At 43.4% G+C, this 21,559-nt stretch overlaps 1 protein-coding gene across 2 annotated transcripts in view; it reads left to right on the forward strand.

Annotated features, from left to right (window-relative positions):
• The window catches only part of TMED4 (transmembrane p24 trafficking protein 4), a 35,938-nt gene extending 14,994 nt beyond the window's left edge, over positions 1 to 20,944 (forward strand). Inside the window, exons 2-5 of one of the 2 annotated variants that reach the window (XM_086943428.1) lie at positions 5,840 to 5,940; positions 6,204 to 6,329; positions 13,655 to 13,801; positions 18,656 to 20,944. In XM_086943428.1, coding sequence (XP_086799554.1) covers positions 5,840 to 5,940; positions 6,204 to 6,329; positions 13,655 to 13,801; positions 18,656 to 18,805 — 524 coding nt within the window. In that variant the 3' untranslated portion in view covers positions 18,806 to 20,944. The remainder of the gene's footprint in view (positions 1 to 5,839; positions 5,941 to 6,203; positions 6,330 to 13,654; positions 13,802 to 18,655) is intronic. The other variant, XM_086943429.1, reaches the window with a different exon arrangement.
• The last annotated feature ends 615 nt before the right edge of the window (positions 20,945 to 21,559 follow it).

Consider the following 21,559-nt stretch of genomic DNA (forward strand, 5'->3'; position numbering starts at 1 on the left):
CACATTGTACCTACACCCATTAATAGGGAGCAACTAGACCTTTTCCTTATCGCACAGTTTCAGCCTTATCCACACACCAGAGCTCCTCTGACATGGGCCGGACTGCAATCTCCCACTTCTCTCCTTCCATTAGAATCTTCTACTTAAGAAACTTATCTCACTCATTTTCTCTTCAAATGCATGCACAGGCATAGCAGCAAAACTTGGTAAGAGCATAGCTCTAGTACTTCTTCATGACATGACATCAGAAAAACCTCTTACACAGGCTGCATTACAAACACACACTGTTCTGTCTATGGCACTTCAAGGAAGAGAGTGCTACCCTACCACAACTGTGTTTTGGTTCCTCGTTAGAAGTGTGAATACAGTATAAACTAAAGTATAATACAATACACTCAAATGTTACAGCACTACGAGTCCATCATAATTGCAACACAGAGCTAGGCACATTTCCATTGACATAACCTATACCGGTCTGTAAATGTACACATTTTATTTTAACCCTGATTGAGATTTGAGTGTTAAATTCTGATCCATGCGCAAATTGATGCTTGCTCACAAATTGGATTTTTGAGTTGTAAACCAATTACCACACTCTTTAATTTTCTCATGCCCGATTTCACTAGAAAAAGCGCTAACAGATCTATCAGGATTCCACATTGGGCTTCATTTTGAGGTGGGGAATGCAAGAGAAGTTAAAAACCCAAAACAGGCTATCAATAATTATCAGATGCTCTAATTATCACACAAATTCTACATCACTTGGATCCGTGTCCTTCGTTTTCATATCTGTTTTTGAGCTTGTCATGACGCTATCCATACAGGTTCATAGCCTAAAACATATAGTTTGAGTTTGCAGTCACCAGCCCTACATAGACTTGCTGTAACCTCCTAGCCTCCTATAAATCTGCCTTTGCCCTGATGATAAAATTACATATTCTAAACAGGAGTGGTGTTTGGAGACTATAGGTTCTTGAGCTTGAAGGAATACTTTAATCCTTTGCAAGCAAGAACACCATTTATTGCAAAGTAACCTTATGCTGCGCCGAGTAAGAGAGTCCTTACATTGAAACCGTGTCTGGACATATGACTCGTCTCCAACACATATAAAGTTGGAAACTAGTAATACAGTTAATCTGCTGAAGAAAGAAGGACTTGCAGAGTTGGACTTGCATGCAACCAGAGAATATTTGTTGCAGGCCCTGAGGAAGTCCTATGTATATGGACAAAATGCGTTGAATGTGTCCTTTGTTGTGTTTGTGTCCCTTTTTGGGTCTCGCCTAGGCAGCCGGCATGCGCTACTCTAGGAGGACCTTTAGCCATCGGTCTTCACTTTTGAAGCGCTGAACTCGTGCTTGTGGTGTCATCCACCTTGCGGGAGCGAGCAGGGGCGCGCCACAAGCACGAGTGCAGTGCTTTAAAAGTAAAGACTGCTCTCCCAAGTGCGCGCGCACCACGTGCGGGCTTACCTCCTGCTCACCGACGCTGCAGCAGCTTGGAGCTGCCTTCCGCCCGGTTACTTTTTTCAACCAGCAGAGGTTGTCCTTTTCAATTATAATACGGGACCTCCTCCTTCATTTTAATGAAAGCCCTGATATGTTACCCCTCGGTTCAATCCCTGTGCAGACCATACAGGACACCATCCACATTCTGCCAGAAAAAAACGAGAGACTGTATGTCAGGCTGATAATTCTTTTACCCTCTGTAAGTCACATCAGCCACTGAACATCATGGGGTGCACACACTCACTCCCACAATGACAGGCAGAAGCTCTCAGGAGCCATTCAAGTACGCCAAAAATAGCACAGCTCAGAACCCAGGGGCTGTCTGCTGGGGCCTACTATATCACCCCGCCTGAATCCACACCAACTGACCTTCAACCTACGTCTTCTCAAGCCTATGTCCCCTGGCTAGAAGGTGTCTTAGTCTTTCCGGAAAGGCTCACACTGTGTCTCTCCTCGATCTGCTTGATCCAGGCACTTCTGTCCCCTGTCCTCCGCCACTCGGTTGCTTGGGGGGGGGGGTCAATAGGAACTTGCACAGCCTGGTGCCTTCCAAGAAATCCTCAGCTCCCAGAGGGAGTTCCACTAGTAGTATGCATTCCTGCAGGCATGCACCTCTTGCAATCTCGCTATGGCCTCATCAGCAGCCAGGCATCCTGGGGGGCTTCATGATCCCCCAAGGCAACAGGCCAAGGTGTCCCACAGTCGCCCTGTTTTTTTGCGCTGCAACATGAGACCGTTCACCACGTGGCAACTAGCTCTCTCCAATGCGCCCGACCCATGGGCAGAATGAGGCAATCCCTCCCAGACTTTTGGCTGTTTTTTAAACCTGACTCCTTTTTAGTAAAATACAATTTGTTTTAGCTGCAAGGGGATTTCTTTTTGTTGGGCACTTACCTGTGACATCTGTGCTCGGCGAGGTCTCTGCACCTCCCCGGTCTACGGCAGCCATTAGAGGGCTGATTGTTGTGGAGGGAGTACTGCAGGTATCCAGGTGGCGGAATTCCACTTCCGGTTTGCCGCCTCCGGCCGCCATTTTGTTGGGGGAGGAGGTGTAGTCTTCCACCTCCTCTGCTTGGGAACTACTATTTCGGCTGCCAATGGCGCGGGAGTGCAGCGGCCGCGCCGAATGCGTGCCAAAGGCAAGCCTGTATGCGCCTGGACGTCGCCAGATGCCAGAAATGATGGCTGTTTTGAGGTAGGTAGAAAACAAAGCATCTCTAGCATAAGTGAGCCTGTCAGCCAGCTGGTAAGTCCATGCAGACAAGTTCTGGTGGATAATGTGGAAGGGCCTTTCTGCTGTTGCAATTGTGGTTTGATCCACTTCCCGCAATGCCCCCAGGTCCTCCTGTGTCGCTACCTAGGTCCTCTACGAAAATGTTATACCTTAATGTCCTCTCTCTGCCTAAACATTATATGGAGATTTATGACTTATTAGAAGATGAATCTCCGGATGTGTTTTTTCCTGACTGAATCCTGGTTAACAGATGCTATGGTGGCTGAACCAGGCCTAGCTCTTCCACGGGATTCAGCTTTTTGACGATTAACCGGGAGTCTAGAGTTGGGGGTATAGCAGTTATCTTTAAGTCCCACCACCGCTGTTTATTTGTTAGGGAGGATGTGGCTGGGTGTGAATGCGCTCATTTTACTATCTCTTTTGGCACTCACACTACGATGATAGGATTACTAGCCTACCGCCCCCGGGGCCGGCTGTAGAATTTAAATCGGCCATTATTGAGGCCACGGGTTCCCTGACCATGACTGCTACCAATTTTAGTATCATTGGTGCCTTAAATCTACACTTTGATCGTTCTGCTGATCCTGAAATCAGCAGCTTTCTCGCTGACTTTGTGGCGGGCCAACTTAACCAGCTTGTGTAGGGCCCTACCCATATTGACGGACACTTACTTGATCCTGTTTTCTCGAACATTCCTTCTCTTTTGGTCAAGACACCTAGCCCGTGTGTTGGTCTGACCATTTTTGGTCTCTCTTTCTCTCCCGCTCTCTGAGTCTATGTCCAGAGTTGCTCCTAAGGCCTCCTTTAGGCGATGCTGGCATAAACTTAAACTGGAAGACCTGCATGTCATTTTGTCATCTTGCCCCCTATTCCTATTGATGATCCAGATCTGGCTTACAAATTACTCTGTGACTGGATCCTACATGCCTTGGATACCCTTATCCCTGCTAAGTGGTCCAAAGGCCATTGCTCTAACTCCAATCCTTGGTATAATGATTATTTGGCCACTATGCGAAATACCTGCAAAAAAATGTGAACGGTTTCGAGAAGTGACTACGATCTGGGGGCTAAAAAGTCATACCAGGATGCTATTAAGCGTGATCACTGGGCCATTCATGTGACCCGTGCAGCTTACTTTAGCAATGAGATCAAGTCTAGTAAGAATCCTGCTAAAAGTATTTATAAACTACTTCATGATCTTAAAAAAAGACAGATCCGGCTATTCCAGTGATCATGTCTGGCAGCAATGTGAGGACCTGGCCACCTTCTTTGTTAAGAAGGTTGAAACCATTTATAAATCCTTTCCTACATCCTTTACAGAGCCTGCTGCCACTCTGGCTACCCCCCCCCAAGCCTCAATCTGACAGTCATTCCTCCTATTTCCCAGGACGAGTTCCTCACGCTGAGCCTGAAAGTTAAGTCTGGCTCCCCTATGGACCCCCTGAGACCTGCCCAATTCAGGGACTCTTTGCCTGCACTCCTTGCACCTCTGTGTCGGGTAATAAATTCCTCCTTCACCACTGCTGTGGTGCCTTTGGAATGGAAGCAAGCCCAGGTAGTCCCCTTGTTGAAGAAGCCTTCATTGGACCCTAACAAACTGGAAAACTTTCGCCTCATATCTCTATTACATTGGGCAGCCAAAGTCGCTGAGGCCCACACCAATAACGTCCTCTCGAGCTTTTTGAATAACACTAGCGTCTTGGATCGCTCCCATGATGTTTTCCATCCTGGTCACAGCACTGAGACTGCGCTCTTGGCAGTAACCGAACATCTGCGGACAATTCTGGACGAGGGACAGACAGCGGCCTTGATACTGCTCGATCTAAGCGCTGCTTTTGAGACGGTCTCTCCCCGGATCCTCCTACATCGCTTAGAGGAGGCCGGGTGGTTGGGTTGGCCCTGGATTGGTTTCGATCTTTTCTGTCTGACAGAACATTCCAGGTCACTGCCCCGCCCTTTCTCTTCCACATCCATTCTATCTCAAGGCTCGGCCTTGAGTTCCGTACTTTTCAATCTGTACGTGCAACCCCTGGCTGCGGTGGCAAGAGATCATGGTTTGACCATGGTCTCGTATGCAGATGACACGCAGCTGATGGTTGCCCTCTCTGATGATCCCACGCGTGGCGCTACCAAATTTAGGAACGGTCTGGCAGTGGTCGCACATTGGATGAACACCAACTGTCTTCCGACTTATTCGCATTAAGCTGAAGTGCTGTTGGTGAGGAGAGATAAGGAGCTTTGGAGCACCCAATGTTGGCCGGAGACCCTGGGCAGTGCTCCCACCCCATAGTCGGTGGTGAAAAATCTTGGGGTATGGCTCGATCCCACTCTCAGGTTCCAGGAGTATACTAAGAGGGTGGCAGGCACCTGTTTTGGTCTTCTTCGGGGTCGGAGGCCTATGCTGGGTATTTTTGATCCACCCACTCACCAAGTGTCCAAGCGACTATCCTATCTAGGCTTGATTACTCTAACAGCTAGTCACCAATAAGGGGGTTGATGGGCTGCGACCCACGGGTAAAAGTAAAACATAAGGCGTGCCCGCGGGAATCCTACACAAGGAAAGCGATCGCTTTCACTTTCGTAACCAAATACTTTTTGAGATTCTACCACAAATGTGCTTTCATTGCTACCTTTTTTAGAAATTCTACCAAAAATGTATTGTTGCATGTTGCCCATGCAATAGTGACTGCTAAAAGAGAGCGCAGCAGACAACGAACCCATGGTACACCCAGTTTACAGTCCTATCCTGCAAACAATAAAGGGGCTTATGAAATTAGGATACACTCTAGGCACAGCGAGCATAGTGCTGGAAAATGGGAATTGAAGTGTTTCCTTAAAGTAATTCATATCACAAGAGGTTGCAAGGTGGGGGCGGCGGATGCCCTTTCTTGTTATCCAAATTTATCTCCACACCGCCTTCAAACGATCTGTACACCAAGTATTGTTGCACTGTCCTTTTCCGCTATCATCAATGTGCAGACAGTGATTGTAGTTACGATTGACAATATTAATGATTTAGCTTATGATTCCTCATGTAAGTGAGTTCATATTGGACTGTCACTGATTTTATAGTATTGATTTTTGTCTCTATGTCCTGCAGGGAATTATCGCACACAGCTTTGGGATAAACAGACCGAAGCGTTTCTGCCTTCGACTCCTGGGCTGGGAATGCATGTTGAAGTGAAAGATCCGGACAGCAAGGTAAAGCCATTGAACCCTTAACACACCATAGTAATGGGAAGTTGAGGAGAGAGTACCTATTGGGTTGGTGTGCTTACAACAGAATAGGCTTTTGTGGGGAGAGGAGGGTGGTAGTTTTGGGTACATGTTCTGGTATGGAGTGCCTTTTACCAGGAATTACTCCTTCTGAGAGAGATTTTATGTTCCGATTGTTCCTGTTGAGGGTGGTGAAGAGTTTCTTTCCTGCTCATCTGGTAATTGTTCTTCATGCTCTCCCCGTACAGATTATCATGTCTCGACAGTACGGCTCTGAAGGACGTTTCACCTTCACCTCTCATACCCCTGGGGAACACCAGATCTGCCTGCACTCTAACTCCACCAAAATGTCATTTTTTTCTGGTGGGAAGCTGGTAAGTGAAGTTTCTGGCTATTGGTTTGTGCAGCCTGGATAATGAATGCTGTAAGGGTGTAGTGTTGCGTTTCTACAGAATTAGCTTCTACGGGACTGGGCCTATAGAATTGGTGTGAATTTCTTAGATTTGGATTGCCATCGTTTGTGAGGCACAATTTCCATCAAGAAAGGCTTGCTGCAAGCAGAAGGGAAGGATTCTTTCTTCTGTTGCTCACCTGCGAAAGCCAAATATGTGGCAAGCAGCAGGTATCTGTGAAAGCATCTGTAAAAATAGCCTGTCCTCCTGTGTGAAGAGCATCCCATATCACCGTAAAGGCCAACAAAAAAATCCTTAAAACGCCTGTTAAATATTTTAGTTTTACTTTTGCAAACTTTCCCTTTCTTAGCCATTTAGCCGGCACCTATTCTTCAGTATTTTTTTAAATAGTCAAACATAACACAGACCTACATGAAACCACATGTAGAGGCCCAATCTCCCTCCAGAGGGTTAGATCTTAATGAGAGAGCGACCACACTACATTTTTTAAGCGAAATTCGGAGCAAGTCACTGGGTATTTCTTTGAGTGGCCCAGAAATCACTGAGTGGGAGAGGTTATCCCAAAATACAAGCACACCAGTTCTCAGCCGGAAAAAAATGGGAAACCTATGCTAGGGCCAACAAAAACTGCAGACAACTTACAGTCACTAAGTAATAATGCCACTTTTGTGGACACCCAATCAAAGGAGGAAATTCATCAGTCGGGCTATACTGAAGACCTATTCTAAATCTATACGAATGTCTTTACACATTCCCTGCAGAATGGCTCGGACTGCATTTACATTCAGAGAAACGTCTTTTTTTCTTAAACCAGAAACCTCTCAGCTTGGCAAGGTACCATATTGCTGCATCAAACCCTTCCACTGCAAGGTCTCGCCAGATCTGCTGTAGTGTCTGCCTTTTCTGCTGCATAACTGAATTGAGATGGGGGAAGAGCGGGACCCTGTGCTCCGAAAGATGCCATGTTTCCTTCATAAGGTCACCTTCAGAAACTTAGTCTTCTCTATAGGAGAATTCGGACTTCTAAGATTCCAGCCACAACTTCTTTTAAATCCTTGCCTTCACATAGTACCATAAGCCTCAATATGTGAAGATTCGAGTCCCTTGCTGTTGCGGCAACCTCTGCCTCTATATCTCCTACTGCATAATAGATGGGATTGCACAGTCCTTCCGTTCAGTGAGGTGCTCCTGCTCCTTGCTCAAGTCATGCATTTGTGAGGGTACTTCCTTTGCAAATGGAGAAAATGTTTTAGTCCAGTGAGAGGATAGGAAGCTATATCCTAGAATGAATAACACAAATACCTCCCTTTTTCCTCTAGGCTTGCTTTTTCTAGTTTTTCTCCATCTTTAGAGTCAAAAAATGCTCCGTCGGAGAAATCCAAATCACCAGGGGTCTTAACCCTCTAGGACTGACTTTCACCATGATACAGGTGTCTCTGAAGCAGAGAAAAAACAAACGGCCGAGTCATCTAAATTGTTGCTGCTGCTGCTCCTGCTCCATGGTCTTGCTTTCCTATGGCGCAATTTTCATGTGAAATTTGTAGCCTGTCCACGGTTGGTTTTGCTAGAGCCCTGACCCTTCTGCCCCACTAAGCACATGCTGAAACCTACTGAGCCTCTGACATGTTCAGACTGTTTTGCATTGGACAGCTTCCATCCACAGAGGGTTGAGCTCCCGATGCTTATGCAAGCCTTAAGGGATCTGCAGTTCTCACACACCTAGGTTCTGAGCAGACCGCGCCATCTTGAAATCCTTGCACAGCAACAGTTGACCGTTCCGCACAATCTCTTTTGAGAGCTTAAGTGCCTCTCATGCTGCAACTTCACCTGGCAAACGAATGTCACTGGCCTTGCTATAGTCCAATACCAATTCATTTGGACACTGGTGTTCCAAACCCTCCCCCACCACCGATTTCATTTTTATTATTCTATTTAGGGGAAAATCCTTTTCAAATGGGATGTTTTCGACACGCACCTCTCAAGATAAATGATAATATATTTATTGGTAATACAAATTGTTTCTAGTTTTTTGTATATTTTTGTCTAATTGTTTTTCAGCTTAAATATACAGCAGCCCGATTACGAGTGAGTTGGTATTTTCCGACGGCTGTGTACATCCCTTTTTATTCAGGAGTTGAAATTAAGAGTTTGGTATTTACTGCTTTTGGTAATTACCTTCTGCGTTAAATAGCTCACCCTTCATTAAATTTCGGCATGTCAAAGTCCCGGAATTTTATGAGGGAAAAGTGTACAGTATTTACTAAGCCAAAAGCATTTTGATGCAGTAAACACCAAAATATGCAGGTGATCCCTCAAACTCGTAATAATGAGTGCTATTTATTGTACATAAGGAATAACATACCACAGGGTATCGTTGTTAATCTGTCTACTTTAGAAAGCACCTGTATTCCGAAAAACTCTGAATATGTGTCCGGGAGTGTTTGTATATGCTGGAAACTGTTTGCTTTTCTTGCTTCTAGGGGCAAAATGGGCAGTTTTTTGTTTTTAATACAGTTTGAAATTTAATTTCTGGTATTGTATTGTTTTTTTTTAAAAAGTAAAATTACCTGAAGCCCGATGAACAGAGGTTTTGTGGTTATAAAAAGTGTAACCTGATTTTTCAGAGAATTTAGCAGCATATAGTAGGCCAAAATCACTTGGGGTTTTAAAATGTATCCTAGGAATTTGAGAGTATCTGCTCAAACACATTTGGAGTGTCTTGCGCCTACCACCCACACGTACCTTTTCGGGAGGTAAAGCATTGGTGGATTCTTCTACCGTCATGATTACATAGTAATTTTCAGCCAGTGTAATCTACAACTTTTTTTAGCAAGCTTCCTTGGGCATACTTCGCATATTTTGCTGGGATTGTCGGTGCCACCAAGTCACACAGCTGCCTTGTCAACTCATGATTTAACACAAAGTAAAATTATTTTTGGGTCTTTGGGACATCAGGGTGACCTTAGCACAGATGGCTTTTCTATCCCAAATCACACTAACTTACAGAATGTCACATGCTTGCAGTAATTGGAGCACAGTGCAATTACCATGCAACCACACAGACAACTGCTACATTATCCATTGAGTAATAGTCTTTTTTATGCTTAACGTTAGTCAGAGCTTTGGTTCTTAAGTGAGCAGGTCCTGATAGTAAGGGTTTTTATGGTTATAGTCCTCATCAGGGACTTGTTCACAGGACATCCGAAAATGCTTGAAGCTAGTATTCTAGTCTGTTAAAATCAGTTTTTTCTGTGAAAGAACTTGTATATGGGTCTTGGGGGACAAGCGTTCACAGTTTTTGTGAGGAAGCATTGCAGCACTTTTGGTCTTTCAAGGTTCACTAGTCATTTTACTGTTGTGCTACATAGTCATCTGTCACCAATTCCCCTCTACACAGAGAAGAGTAGGTAGGGCCTTTAATTTAGTTACACCTGGCCCACACTTTGCTTTCAGTGCCTTTACAACTTCTCTAGTTCAAGGCTCTGGTAGTGACCCAGGGGGTTTTGTGTAAAGCTTAGGGGAATAGCTCCACTACAGACCAGGGATATTAGCACTGAGGTCCCGAATACAGTGTCGCGTAGGGAATGTGGAAAGTAGTCAAATTCCTTACAGACTATGAAATTTAGGCAGGGTTTTTGGTATATTGTATATCCTACATAGTTATATAACATGTATTCTAGCCCTGCTGCCTCTAGCTGCTCAGCCAGAGTGTGTCTTGGGAATAGAATGTTGGTGTGCCTGTGATGCGTGGAATGCCTGGGTGACTGAGTGGGGTGAATGTGGCAGTTGGAGATGGGCTGAGCAGCTAGCGAGGCTGCTCCTGGTGGGGCTGGTACCACACTAGGCTGGCTGGAGTCATCACTGATGTAACCTGATCTAAAGACTGAGTAAACAAGTCTTGAATATACATCCTGGCTCCTGGTGTCTTTCCACTAAGGACACAACATAATTTTGGCGACGAGGACAGTCTTGAACCCCATTGACTCTTGGTACAGCAAAGCAGCTAAGTAACTAAGTAACCAAAGAACTAAGAGAGTAACCAAGCGCTACTACAAGCAACTTAAAGAAAAAAAAGGTATTTCTAGGCAAGCCAGCTCCAGCCCCACCAGTGTCCTTCCTATGGACAGCCCCAACGACCAATGTCACCACCAACTGACACTTCAGCCTGGGAATACAGCTGCAACTGTGAGCTGGTGGAGTAGTGCAACTACAACCGATTTTGGGTGGTCCAGCCACAACGGTGAACAGTGAGTTGGTTGAGAAGTTCAACTACATCCTCATCTGGAGTTCCAGCCACTTGGTAATGTACTAAATTGACTGTGAGTTGGAGGGGTAGCGTCTCTACAACCAGGTGTTGGTGTACCAGCCACATCACGTTAATGTGAGAAGAGTGCCTTTAAAGTAAAGTGACAGAATAAAGGTCAAGGCACAATTTTGTCAAAAAGGACCAGTTGTTGGTGTTCCAGCCACAGCGCTCTACTGAGCCTTCAGTGTCTTTAAGTTCATGGGGCAATTTTGAGATTAATTGTCTTTAAGAAGCAAGATTTTACGTTGTGCAATGTCTGCACAGTAGCAGGTTTGCCTTTGTGGTAATTAATGACTCTTGGAGTGCTGCACAGTAATTTACTGACTTTCACGCCGTGCTAAGAAGTAATTTGCTATGAGAACAATTAACGTGTAGTGCCAACACTGTGAGAATATTTTTGAAATTTGGTTCATCATCCGTTTTGTGGCCTCACTGCCAAGGTATCCGCTTTGAAGGAACTTTGTTGAATGTTGAACCCGCTGGGATACTACAGAAGTAGCACTTAGCCCCACATTGTTTGACAGTTTAGACTCTGTCTCAGCGGGGAACACTGCAGAGTTATGCGGGCCACTTTTAAGGTTTTTTACGTGCACAGCGGTTATTGAAGCCTCTCACATGGCAATTAGCGCGGTTCACACTTTGTGCTCTTTGCCGGTTTCGAATTTTTATTTTTTATTTTGTCTAAAACTTAATATTAAAATGGTTCTGGGTAGCCCCACTGGACAGCTGACAGTTTAACCGCTTTGTGGATGTTTGAAATCATGGGCGCGTTCTGCTTATACAGAGCGGGCTTACCTCTTCTTTGCCAGGATTCCCTTTGCTTCCGTCGGCTGCGAGCTTCTGCTGCTTAGGTCCGCTGTGGAGCATCTACGTGCTGGGAACCACCTGGTCCTACATAAAAAACGTACCGCCATTTTTGGGATTGTCCTTTCTGTGTGCTAACCACGGCGCACTGTCAATATAGTTTCAACAAAGTTGTGGTGGTAAAAGTATTGTTTCACTCAAGATTCACCTATGAGTGAATCATAACAGCTTTGAAGAGGAGGTATGAAGTCTAGGTTCAACGCGGAGTCTCAACGCGGAGTTCACGTCTTGCTCATCTTTTGCAATCGTTTTTGGGGAAGATTATTATGAAAACCTTGTTTCATGTTTGTCAGAGGGAAAGTTCTTTGGGCATGTTTTCATTTTTGAACATCTGGTGGGAATTCTTCGCCGAGATCCTCTGTGTCAAGTATATTGGAGACCACGTGACGCCAGGACTGGGAGCGTCAATTAGCAGCACAGGTCTTGGAGTGGTGATCCTTCGTTCCAAGTGTGTCGAAGGAGATTTTCATTTGTTTTCTTTCCTGCATTGTACATTGTTCTTCACTCGGAGAGGTTGTCATCTGTAAGCGCTTTTGGAAACACAAGTCATGTCTGTACAAGAACTATGAGTAATTACAGATCGCACTGTTAGGTATTACTTTAGGTGTAGGTTTATTTTCACGACATTTTAGTTTACACTGCAATGTGTCTTGGGCTTTTATTGTAATGTAACTTCTCACAGGTGTGTATGAGAAATGTTTTACATTTTGGTTTGTGCTGTTTTGTTTTTTCTTCTACAGGGAAAGTGTTTTTAATCACTACTCGGTGAGAGGTCGCTCACCGGTGTGTCACTTCTGCGCTTACTAGGAATGTGCTGTCTCTTTTACTGCATTTTTTTGTTGTTGTGATGCCACGCGTTAATGTTAGTCCAATGATGGACTTTCTTAGTTTAGTTTGTAAAGGGTGTTTTTCACAGTTCCTTTGCATGAGGGATGGTCGTAGGTTCAGTTACTCCTACATATGAGTGTATACCCTCTTCAAGGGGTTTAGTACATCGGTAAGTTTCCAAATTGGATATTTTATTGGGACAATGTGTTACTCCTACTTTATGGGGGTATGTAACCTCCACGAGGGGGTTGGGACATAGGTTAGTTCCCATCTGTTGTACCTAGGTTAAAACCTATCCTGGTTGGATGTGTGTTTATTCCCTGTAAGTTGCGCTCAGTACATTTGTACTTACCTTTTTGGTTGGTGTTTTGGGTGCCGACTCATTTGTTCTGGTTTCCCTTGCTTTTGGGATTGTAGTCGCAGGGTATTCTTCCTTTACCCATTGCATTGTAGTACTTCTCGTTTCAGTAAGAATTTCTAAGTTCTATGTACTGAAATATGTATGAAAGTTTCTTTTTTTAAGGGGGATTGGGGATTCTGCTATTTATTTGTATTAATCTTTTCCATCCTTCCTTTACCGTATGTTTTTCTCTTTTGATGCTTAGTTGTCATTGCTGCATACTAGAGATATGTGATTTGTGCTGTTATTGATTTTCTCCTCTTTTATGATTCCATCTTCTTTGATGCTTTGTCAATTTGCTGCATCTTTGAGATTTGTATTGTAGTTGTATTGGACTCATTCCTCTAGTTTTCTTTTTGTTTTTGTTTAAAGAAAAAGAGGTAATGTTATATCCTACATAGTTATATAACATGTATTCTAGGCCTACTGCCTCTAGCTGCTCAGCCAGAGTGTGTCTTGGTAATAGAATGTTGGTGTGCCTGTGATGCGTGGAATGCCTGGGTGACTGAGTGGGGTGAATGTGGCAGTTGGAGATGGGCTGAGCAGCTAGGGAGGCTGCTCCTGGTGGGGCTGGTACCACACTAGGCTGGCTGGAGTCATCACTGATGTAACCTGATCTTAAAACATTGATTAAACAAGTCTTGAATATACATCCTGGCTCCTGGTGTCTTTCCACTAAGGACACAACAGTATACCTGAGAGAGACTGCATGATGTCACAGACACCTGTGTCCACTGCCTCCCAACTGAGAAGGTTTTATACATCCTGGTCTTACTCCTAATGGCCGCACCCAGAAATATTCAGTAAGGATGTGGCAAAAATGAATGTGAATAGTCAGGATCTGAGATATCAGTTTGACATGGGTGTCTATTCATCTCCCTTAAACAGAGGGTACATTTGGACATCCAGGTTGGAGAGCATGCAAACAACTATCCTGAGATCGCTGCGAAGGACAAGCTGACTGAGCTGCAACTTAGGGTGCGGCAGCTGCTGGACCAGGTGGAACAGATCCAAAAGGAGCAAAATTACCAGAGAGTAAGTTTGTTTTACGATGGTAGAGTGAGGCAACCGGGAGGTGGGGTGGGGTGGTTAGTGAAGAGAGCCTTAGACCGCCTGAGTTCCTTTTAGATGGATTGCTTGTGGATTAACTGGCAAAGCTGTGGTACAATGATTCCTGTCTGACATTCCTTCTAGGATAGAAGACCTCTTTGAATTAAGAGTTAACAACTCATTCCATAGAATGGGGAATACCAGGTCTGATTCCTTATCTTTCTCCTCCCTTCTGTGGGAAATTAGTGGCCCAAATGTTCCCACATTTACCATCCACTTGATGCACATGGGGGCCCTCAACTTTAAAGCCTGGTGTGGGAGTGATGATCGGGTTTCGCTTGGGGCTCAAGTTTAAAAAAAAAAAAAAAAAAAAGAAGTGGGGGTCAGACTCACCAAGTTAGGCAGAATAAGTTTGACATCACTGCGTGACATAACAACCCATGACCTCACAGGAAGTGAAATCAGATCTTAAGACCTCACATAGGTTTAGCAGGTCTATCATTAGTACGTTTGAACACTTTGCAATATTTAGAAAATTGCATTTTGCATTAGGGTTGTGCCAAAATATTGACTCCACTCTGATGCATAATCAAGGCTTCAAATACACATTTACTTTTTTTTAAACCCTGCCACAAAGAAATTGGAAACGAGGAAAAATGTGGCAGTAAATCTGTCCTGCTTAATTGGTTACAATGTCCGAATTTCAAAATATCTTATGTGTTAAGGCACCTGCTGCAGAGAACTTTGTATGCCACTAAATCTTAGGGAATATTAATGTTGAAATAACTCAGTAGGATAACGTATTTGCTGGAGAGATCTGTTTTTTGCCTAGTCCTAGTTTCGAATCAAAGTAGCATACATGGTTAATATGCCTCCAGCAAAGCACATTATGTAACTAGCAGATGACTTTTTACATAAAATAAAAATGTATAGTGTATTTCTGCTTTTAAGAAATAGGTCCTTTTGTTAATTGCAGTTCATAAATTGTAATCCTTCTAATATAGCACATTGAGGTATGAGCTACCTGTGACTCCTACGCCTTGTCACTGTCTTATGTAACACATCCTTTATATTGCTATTCACACGATTTATTGTCCATGTACGATCTGTACATGTGATGTAAAGTGCTCAGACACCCTGCATTGGCATGAGTAGTGGCACTACTCATCCCAATGCAGGGTGTCAGACCATTTTAAATCACACGTTCATAAATACCAATTTCAGTACCACTATTTTTCATTCATAGCACTTTGACACGACCGTAGTGCTGAAGTGCAATAAAAAAAATAGTTGTATTTAAATTATTTGTGTGAATACTGGTAAGACCAACACATCTGACATTCTTACAGTGTATGCACGTCTCTTATATACAGGGTCTGACAAGGTCAAAAGCATTTCTCTCTTAAGTACCTGTAAAGTGATAAGATGTGACACTTTGTTTTCGCTCCTTTGCATCTAGGTGTGAGGCTCCCGATAGCTCCAAGCCAGGATACTAAAAAAAAGTGACGTAATGGCACTTTAATGTCGGCTTTTGTTATGGGCACAGCTGTAATCTGATAAGCCCTTTCTCCGCCTGCATGCTACTCTGAACAAAAGCAGACCGCATGCAGGTGCTGCTGAAAGTGTCCTGGTCTCAGAAAATTACACAAGGATGAGTTCAGCATATTTCTGAGGGGCCCTACCTCTTGGCATGGTAGATGGAGTCAATCCTCTGAAAATAGTGGGGAGGCAGCATCTACCCTCGACTCAAGCCCTGGTTAAGCTTTATCTGGAGGGAGATTTTTCTGTCCCTTCCTACACCACCTAGTGCCCCCCACCCCTACAATGCCGCAGTACATACTACTGAATTTTGGCCCCGTGTCTCAAGCTGTGGAATTATCATATTCGGTTTTTGGGAACCTGATAATTTTGGCCCTGATACGCCAGGAAACTCGTAGTCTGATGAAGGGGTAGGCTCCCGGGGATAGCACTCCACCATTTTCTTAATGGAGACGAGAGACCTCTAAAAATGATTTCCTCCTTCATTCCCTCTCAGAGAGCAAAGAAGAATATGAACGTTTTCAGAAATGAATCCCCTTTTATTCTTATCAAACCAGTCGCACATTGACCATTTCCTTTTTGATTTCTTTTAGTTCCTCATAAGATATTGAGAAACGTTTCCTGGTTTTGTTTCTGTGGCAACTCATGCCAATGTTTGTCTCTGTTTTCTTTTGAATTATATTTGTTGGGTTTCAAATCTATTTCCTCAGAAGTAGGCAGAGTGCTAGATTTCATTCACACCTCCTCCTTATTTTTCAGCTTGGTATAAATTGAGTAAAACGGATGAAGGCCATCTACAAAAATCATGAAGATAATGCATACTGATGTTGGTAAAAATAGTAGAAATTTTAACACCAGCACATTCCATATGTTTAATTTATTTAGCAACAGTAACTTTCTGATCAAAAATATGGTACATCGCATCACTGGCAGTACATAGGTAGCGAGTGTGCAGGAGAAGTAACAGTTGCTTTTGAGTAAATTGTGCCAGTGTACGAGTTTGATTGGCGTAGGCAACCCATCTATAAGCAAAGGTACAGGGAGGTAAGAACTGTACATATTTACATCCATGTGGATCCGTTATTGTTCATGTTTTTTCAAGTAGCGGCATTAGATGAAGAGTGCCTAGAATGTTCGTCCTTTCTAGATCTTTGCAGGGTAAATTTTGGGTATGATAAAGTACTTTATGCAGTGTGTAGCGTGTTTAGGGTCTTTGCACACAAGCTGCATGTGTGTTATGTATATAAGTTCTGATGCTGTATCCATGTTTCAGATTTGTTAGGCAGGTTGGGAAGAGTTTATCATGCAGCTTGTGGCAGATGTAAGGGGATTCCAGATTGAGTTCAGATGTTGGCGTTCTTTTTGGAGAGTGCATGATTGTGCATGCATGTGGTGCGGCATATGACTGGAAGTGAGGTAGGTTGGAACGATCATATCTTCTGCAGATTGTACATATGGAGATGGATGCAGATCTTGTTTCAGGTGCAGATATTGTGTATATACGGAGCTTTCTTATGGTTTCAGAAATGTGTTCTATGTGTGCAGAGTGTATACAGATAACTATGTACACTTGTGGGGTGTGTTTGGAACATTTGCATTTGTGATGTGCTTGTTGAAAATATGATATGGGTGTTTGATAATCGGCTAAATACCTTTGTGAATCTCTTTTTTTATTTTGTTCAAACAGATTGTATTGCATTTATCAGTAATCGCATGTACATCATTCCATTATGTCATCTTGCAATGACAATGGGCCGCCTCACTCTAAGTTGTGGGGAAACATCCCAGATTGATTACATCTGCTTCAAACTCCCATAGCCCCAATTCCACCATCTTTGTAAATATCTGTGTGTGTTGTGATAATAGGTTTTGAGTTGGGGAATGGTCATGAATGTTTTCAGATGTATAGTTCCACTATGTCATTGTTTGGTGCTCAGAATGAGCACATCCAGTGATGACAGGAAACCCCTTGTTGAAGAGTTCTGAGTGTTTCGTGCTCTGGCTGTTGTGTGGCTGAGAGTATATAGATGCAGGACAGAGGTGAATAACAATGCTGTATGGCGTGATGAATTATATGCAGATATATTTGGTGGTAGAGTCTCGTGTTGTGCAAGACTTGTGTTTTTTTAGCTGTTTCACATGTTACTTGCAATCTAGTTGCCGTCTCATCGTTTTTAATTGCCATAATGTTTCACGAGTCATATGTCTTGAAGGTTTTTAAGGTTTTTCTCAACGCATCTTGGATTTATCATCAGTTAGTTGTTTTATTGTGTGACTGCTTGGGTGTAGGAGAGTATACCAGGGTGTTAGTTGGGTGAATATATGAATTGTACATGTTAAAGATGTAGTGAATCCGAATTATTGTCAAAGTACTCTGCATGTGACCGAATGGCTCATATGTTTTTTTTTTTTTTTTCGATTAGTTTTGTTATATCCTCTGTTTCCCCATTCCTTGTGTGCTTGAGCTGTTGGCTGCGATTGAATGTTGTAACAGAATGGTGCGTGTTGAGTCAAAGCCTGTAGATCTAGTTATAAAAGGACCTTGGTTATGTGGCTGTTCCACTGCAGTTTTGCCTGTTTCGAAGTGCTGTATTTAATGTGTTACTGTAAGTCAATTTAGTGGTACTCAATTTATGGACTTCACAAGGATGTAGGGCAGATAGGGCCTTGTTGGGATTCGATCTTGTAGCCGCATCTCTCCTGAAGCAAGCCCTTAGCTTTGAGTCATCTTGCTTCTAAAGGAGGTACTACAAGCTAAGCCAACTTCCATTCAAGTCAAGCCCATACTCTGTCCTTACCCAGGAGAAACAAATACTTTAATCACGATAACGTGGCACACACATTTTTGGTGCCTACATCGCCCACTTGCACCCATGATAGCCTATGCAAAATGTTAACATTGTCGGGGTCGGGTAAGAGATTTTTGGCGGGTCCTTTCTGTTTTAGCTTCTATCGAACTGTATTAACACTGACAAGAGCCCCGCAACACCAACTCTATTGAGCTAAAAAGGGGACCATTACTGGCCTGAGGAGAGCTCTTCAAGGTCTCTCCAAATGAGGACCAATACGCACGCAGTGGTACATACATCTTTGCAACCTTGAGCAATGACCTCTTGTGTTTGATGTGGACTTGATCTAGACTTGTTAAAAACCAGTAGAGACTAAAAAGTTGCCACTGCACTAAGTAAATGTACAAAAAAAAATACTGATAAAATAATGCATATGCCTAAAAACAGATTTGTATTTCTGGTCTGTGATCGAAAAAAATGTGCCTGCTAATGTTTTTGTTTGCCTTTGCAGTACCGAGAGGAGAGGTTCAGAATGACCAGCGAGAGCACCAACCAGCGGGTACTGTGGTGGTCTATTGCACAGACCGGTATCTTGATCCTGACTGGATTATGGCAGATGAGGCACCTGAAAGGCTTCTTCGAGGCCAAGAAACTGGTGTAGGGTCCTCCTTCCTTCTTGTCCCGGCGCATTTTTCCAAGAGCCACCTGCAGTACTCCCCTTTCATTACTTTCCTACCCTCTTGGGCCAGACGATATTTATTTGCCCAGGTCCAGCTGTTAAACGCTCAGGCAATGGATCATCATATTTGCATTTTTGACATTGTTTCACATTTTTGAAATTTTTCAGAAGAAATTGTTCAAGGCTACATCTTTATCTGCCAGATCGGATCAGCAGTTTATGATTGGGCAAAAGAACCTTGCAGAAAGTACAGCTTCTGTGCTGGGTACATGTGAAAACTGGCAGTGGAGGTCTTCCCTAACAATAGAGGATGCAATTTTTATGTGGGGAGCCTGTACAACTAGACCACCCTTCGTGGCTTGGAAACCTGGCAATAAGTTTAAAAAAAAAGAAGAGGGCAGATATGTTTTGGTAACATTCATCATTGGCTATTTGACCATGGATGGATTGTGTCTGTTCAGGAACAGTTTCAGCCGGGGTCTCTTTCTTTACATTTCTTCTGGACCGTCATGTGTTGGTGATTATTTTGAATCAAAGTTTATTTTTGTTTTGTGCGCGGTCAAGTACAATTCTAGGCTGTTGGTGGCCTGCAGTGATATCAGAATACAGACCTCTGCCCCTCTGAAGAATGTTCCACTCTTCTTATGTCTGCTGCTGTCAATAGCCTGTGGTTACCATCAAAATGAGTGGCTTTCCAAAACTGAATAAAATCCTTGAGTTATCCTGTCATGCGCAGATCTGCGTTTTGGAGTTGAGGGTGATGGAGGGAAGGAAAATGAGTTGACACCAACTTATGTTCAACTTGTGTTCATCTCATAATTCCCTTTTAAGCAAAATTATTATTTTTCTTCCTTTATATGATGATACAGGTTCAACATCTTTATTTGGAATAAATTATACTTGGGTACGCGCAATTTATTTTACGGATTTCACTTAAGCGAGTGTACCCTTTTAATACCACTGAGATGGTATTTGAGGTCCGGGTACGTGTGTGGAAGAGTGCGACCTCTCATGCTGTCTGTTTTGTCCTTTTCTGGTCTCATAAATGAATTGGCGGGTTCTTCCCATAATGACCAATTAACATGTGGATTGAGGCAGCCTAAACTCCTTTATTACAGCTTCCTGCTTCCCTTCTACTGTAGAGTTTATTTATTCAAAATCAGAGCCTAGAGCCCAGTTTGCAGGAAAAGCTTGTTGAGTATGAAGACCTTCGAATTCTTGCAGAAAAAATACCATCGAACCCTTCCATAACTCAAACATTTTCAGGATATCTCCATGCAAATCACCTTCAACGGTATTCCTGAGTTTTTTTTTTTATCAGCTTATATCAATCCCGCATAATGAAATATTATTGGTTAAGTCAGTGCTCCCTTCAAAATTGAACTTGAAGGCAAGCAATTGATTGTTGCTTACCGAAACATGCTTGGCTACACCTCATGCTGTAGATTTGTTTTACACCACTGCATAAAGAAAACAAATGTGCAGACAGGATGAAAAATCAATTGTGGTTAAGCGGCCGGGACAGAGTGAAAACAGATACAGCTTAGACCGTTTTGAAGCGGAAAAAACAGATGGATCAAATTTTTTTTCTTGCAATAATAGGAAGTGAATCAAACAACAATACTATGTCTTTCTTTTTAATTTAAAAATGAGATCCAATCGGTTTGCTCCATTCACTATCGTGCAGATGGCAAGAGTTGCGCTCTGTTTTATTTTTGTTACAACTTTATATTGAGAAGGGGCATCGAGATTTTACTCGTACAATGGGTTTTGGTCTACTATTCAGAGTTTCGCATTTATTTAAGTTTATTTTGCAGCGGTATCTCAAGCATAATAGGTTGTTTTTATTTTAATATATATCTATATTTCTTTCATATTTATCTACACTTATTGATAGCCAAGGTGGCCTTCCTAGAAGTTGACATCTGCTTCTGAATGTTACTGTACTCTATTGTGATTTTTGTTTTTAATCAAGAACTTGTCCATGTTTGGTACCATGACTTCCTCTGTTAGTGATTGTTTTTCCGGCTACCTGTCAAGCTTTTCAGTTACGTTTGGACTTGTAATTAATACATTTTTTCCTCGTTTTGAAGTGAAATAAAATGTGTTCTGGTAACTTTTTTTAATGAGCTTTTTCTCTTTTTTTTTGGGGGTCGATTGTAAAGCTTTAGTCCACCCTCTGTTTTACTTTGCATGTCTCCCCAAAACTTACCAATATATGGGGGCATCAGTCTATGGTGATAGACAGTGCCCAGCCTTTGTGATGAAAAAGCTTAAGTCATAACCAGACACACAAACTGTTGAACAAAATCTGGAAATCTGCTGAATTAATATTAAAATGTATGTACAAAATATATATATATACACTAGCAGCCCGCCCCAACGTTGCTTGGGGCAGAAGGGGCCTGGGGGCAGCATTTCAGGCTTGCGTGCACTCCCGCCCTGGCCCCCGCCCGCCACGACATTGTCTGTGTCCCGGACAATGTCGTGGCGGGCGGAGGCCGGGGCGGGAGTGCACGCAAGCCTGAAATGCTGCCCCCAGACCCGGAGCCTTACCGCAGTTGTTCCGGCCCAACCTCCTGCACCGGCTCCCTCCCGCCCCGTGTCCCAGAGCCTTACCTGAGCCACTGCTCATCCCCCGAGCTCCTGACGTCATCGCCGCTCCTCCTCGTCATCACGTACGTTGCGGCTAGCGCTACGTCGTGGCCGTCAGCATCGCGGCCGGCGCTACTTTCA

The sequence above is a fragment of the Lissotriton vulgaris genome, chromosome 11, assembly GCF_964263255.1.
Source record: "Lissotriton vulgaris chromosome 11, aLisVul1.2, whole genome shotgun sequence".
NCBI lineage: Eukaryota > Metazoa > Chordata > Amphibia > Caudata > Salamandridae > Lissotriton > Lissotriton vulgaris.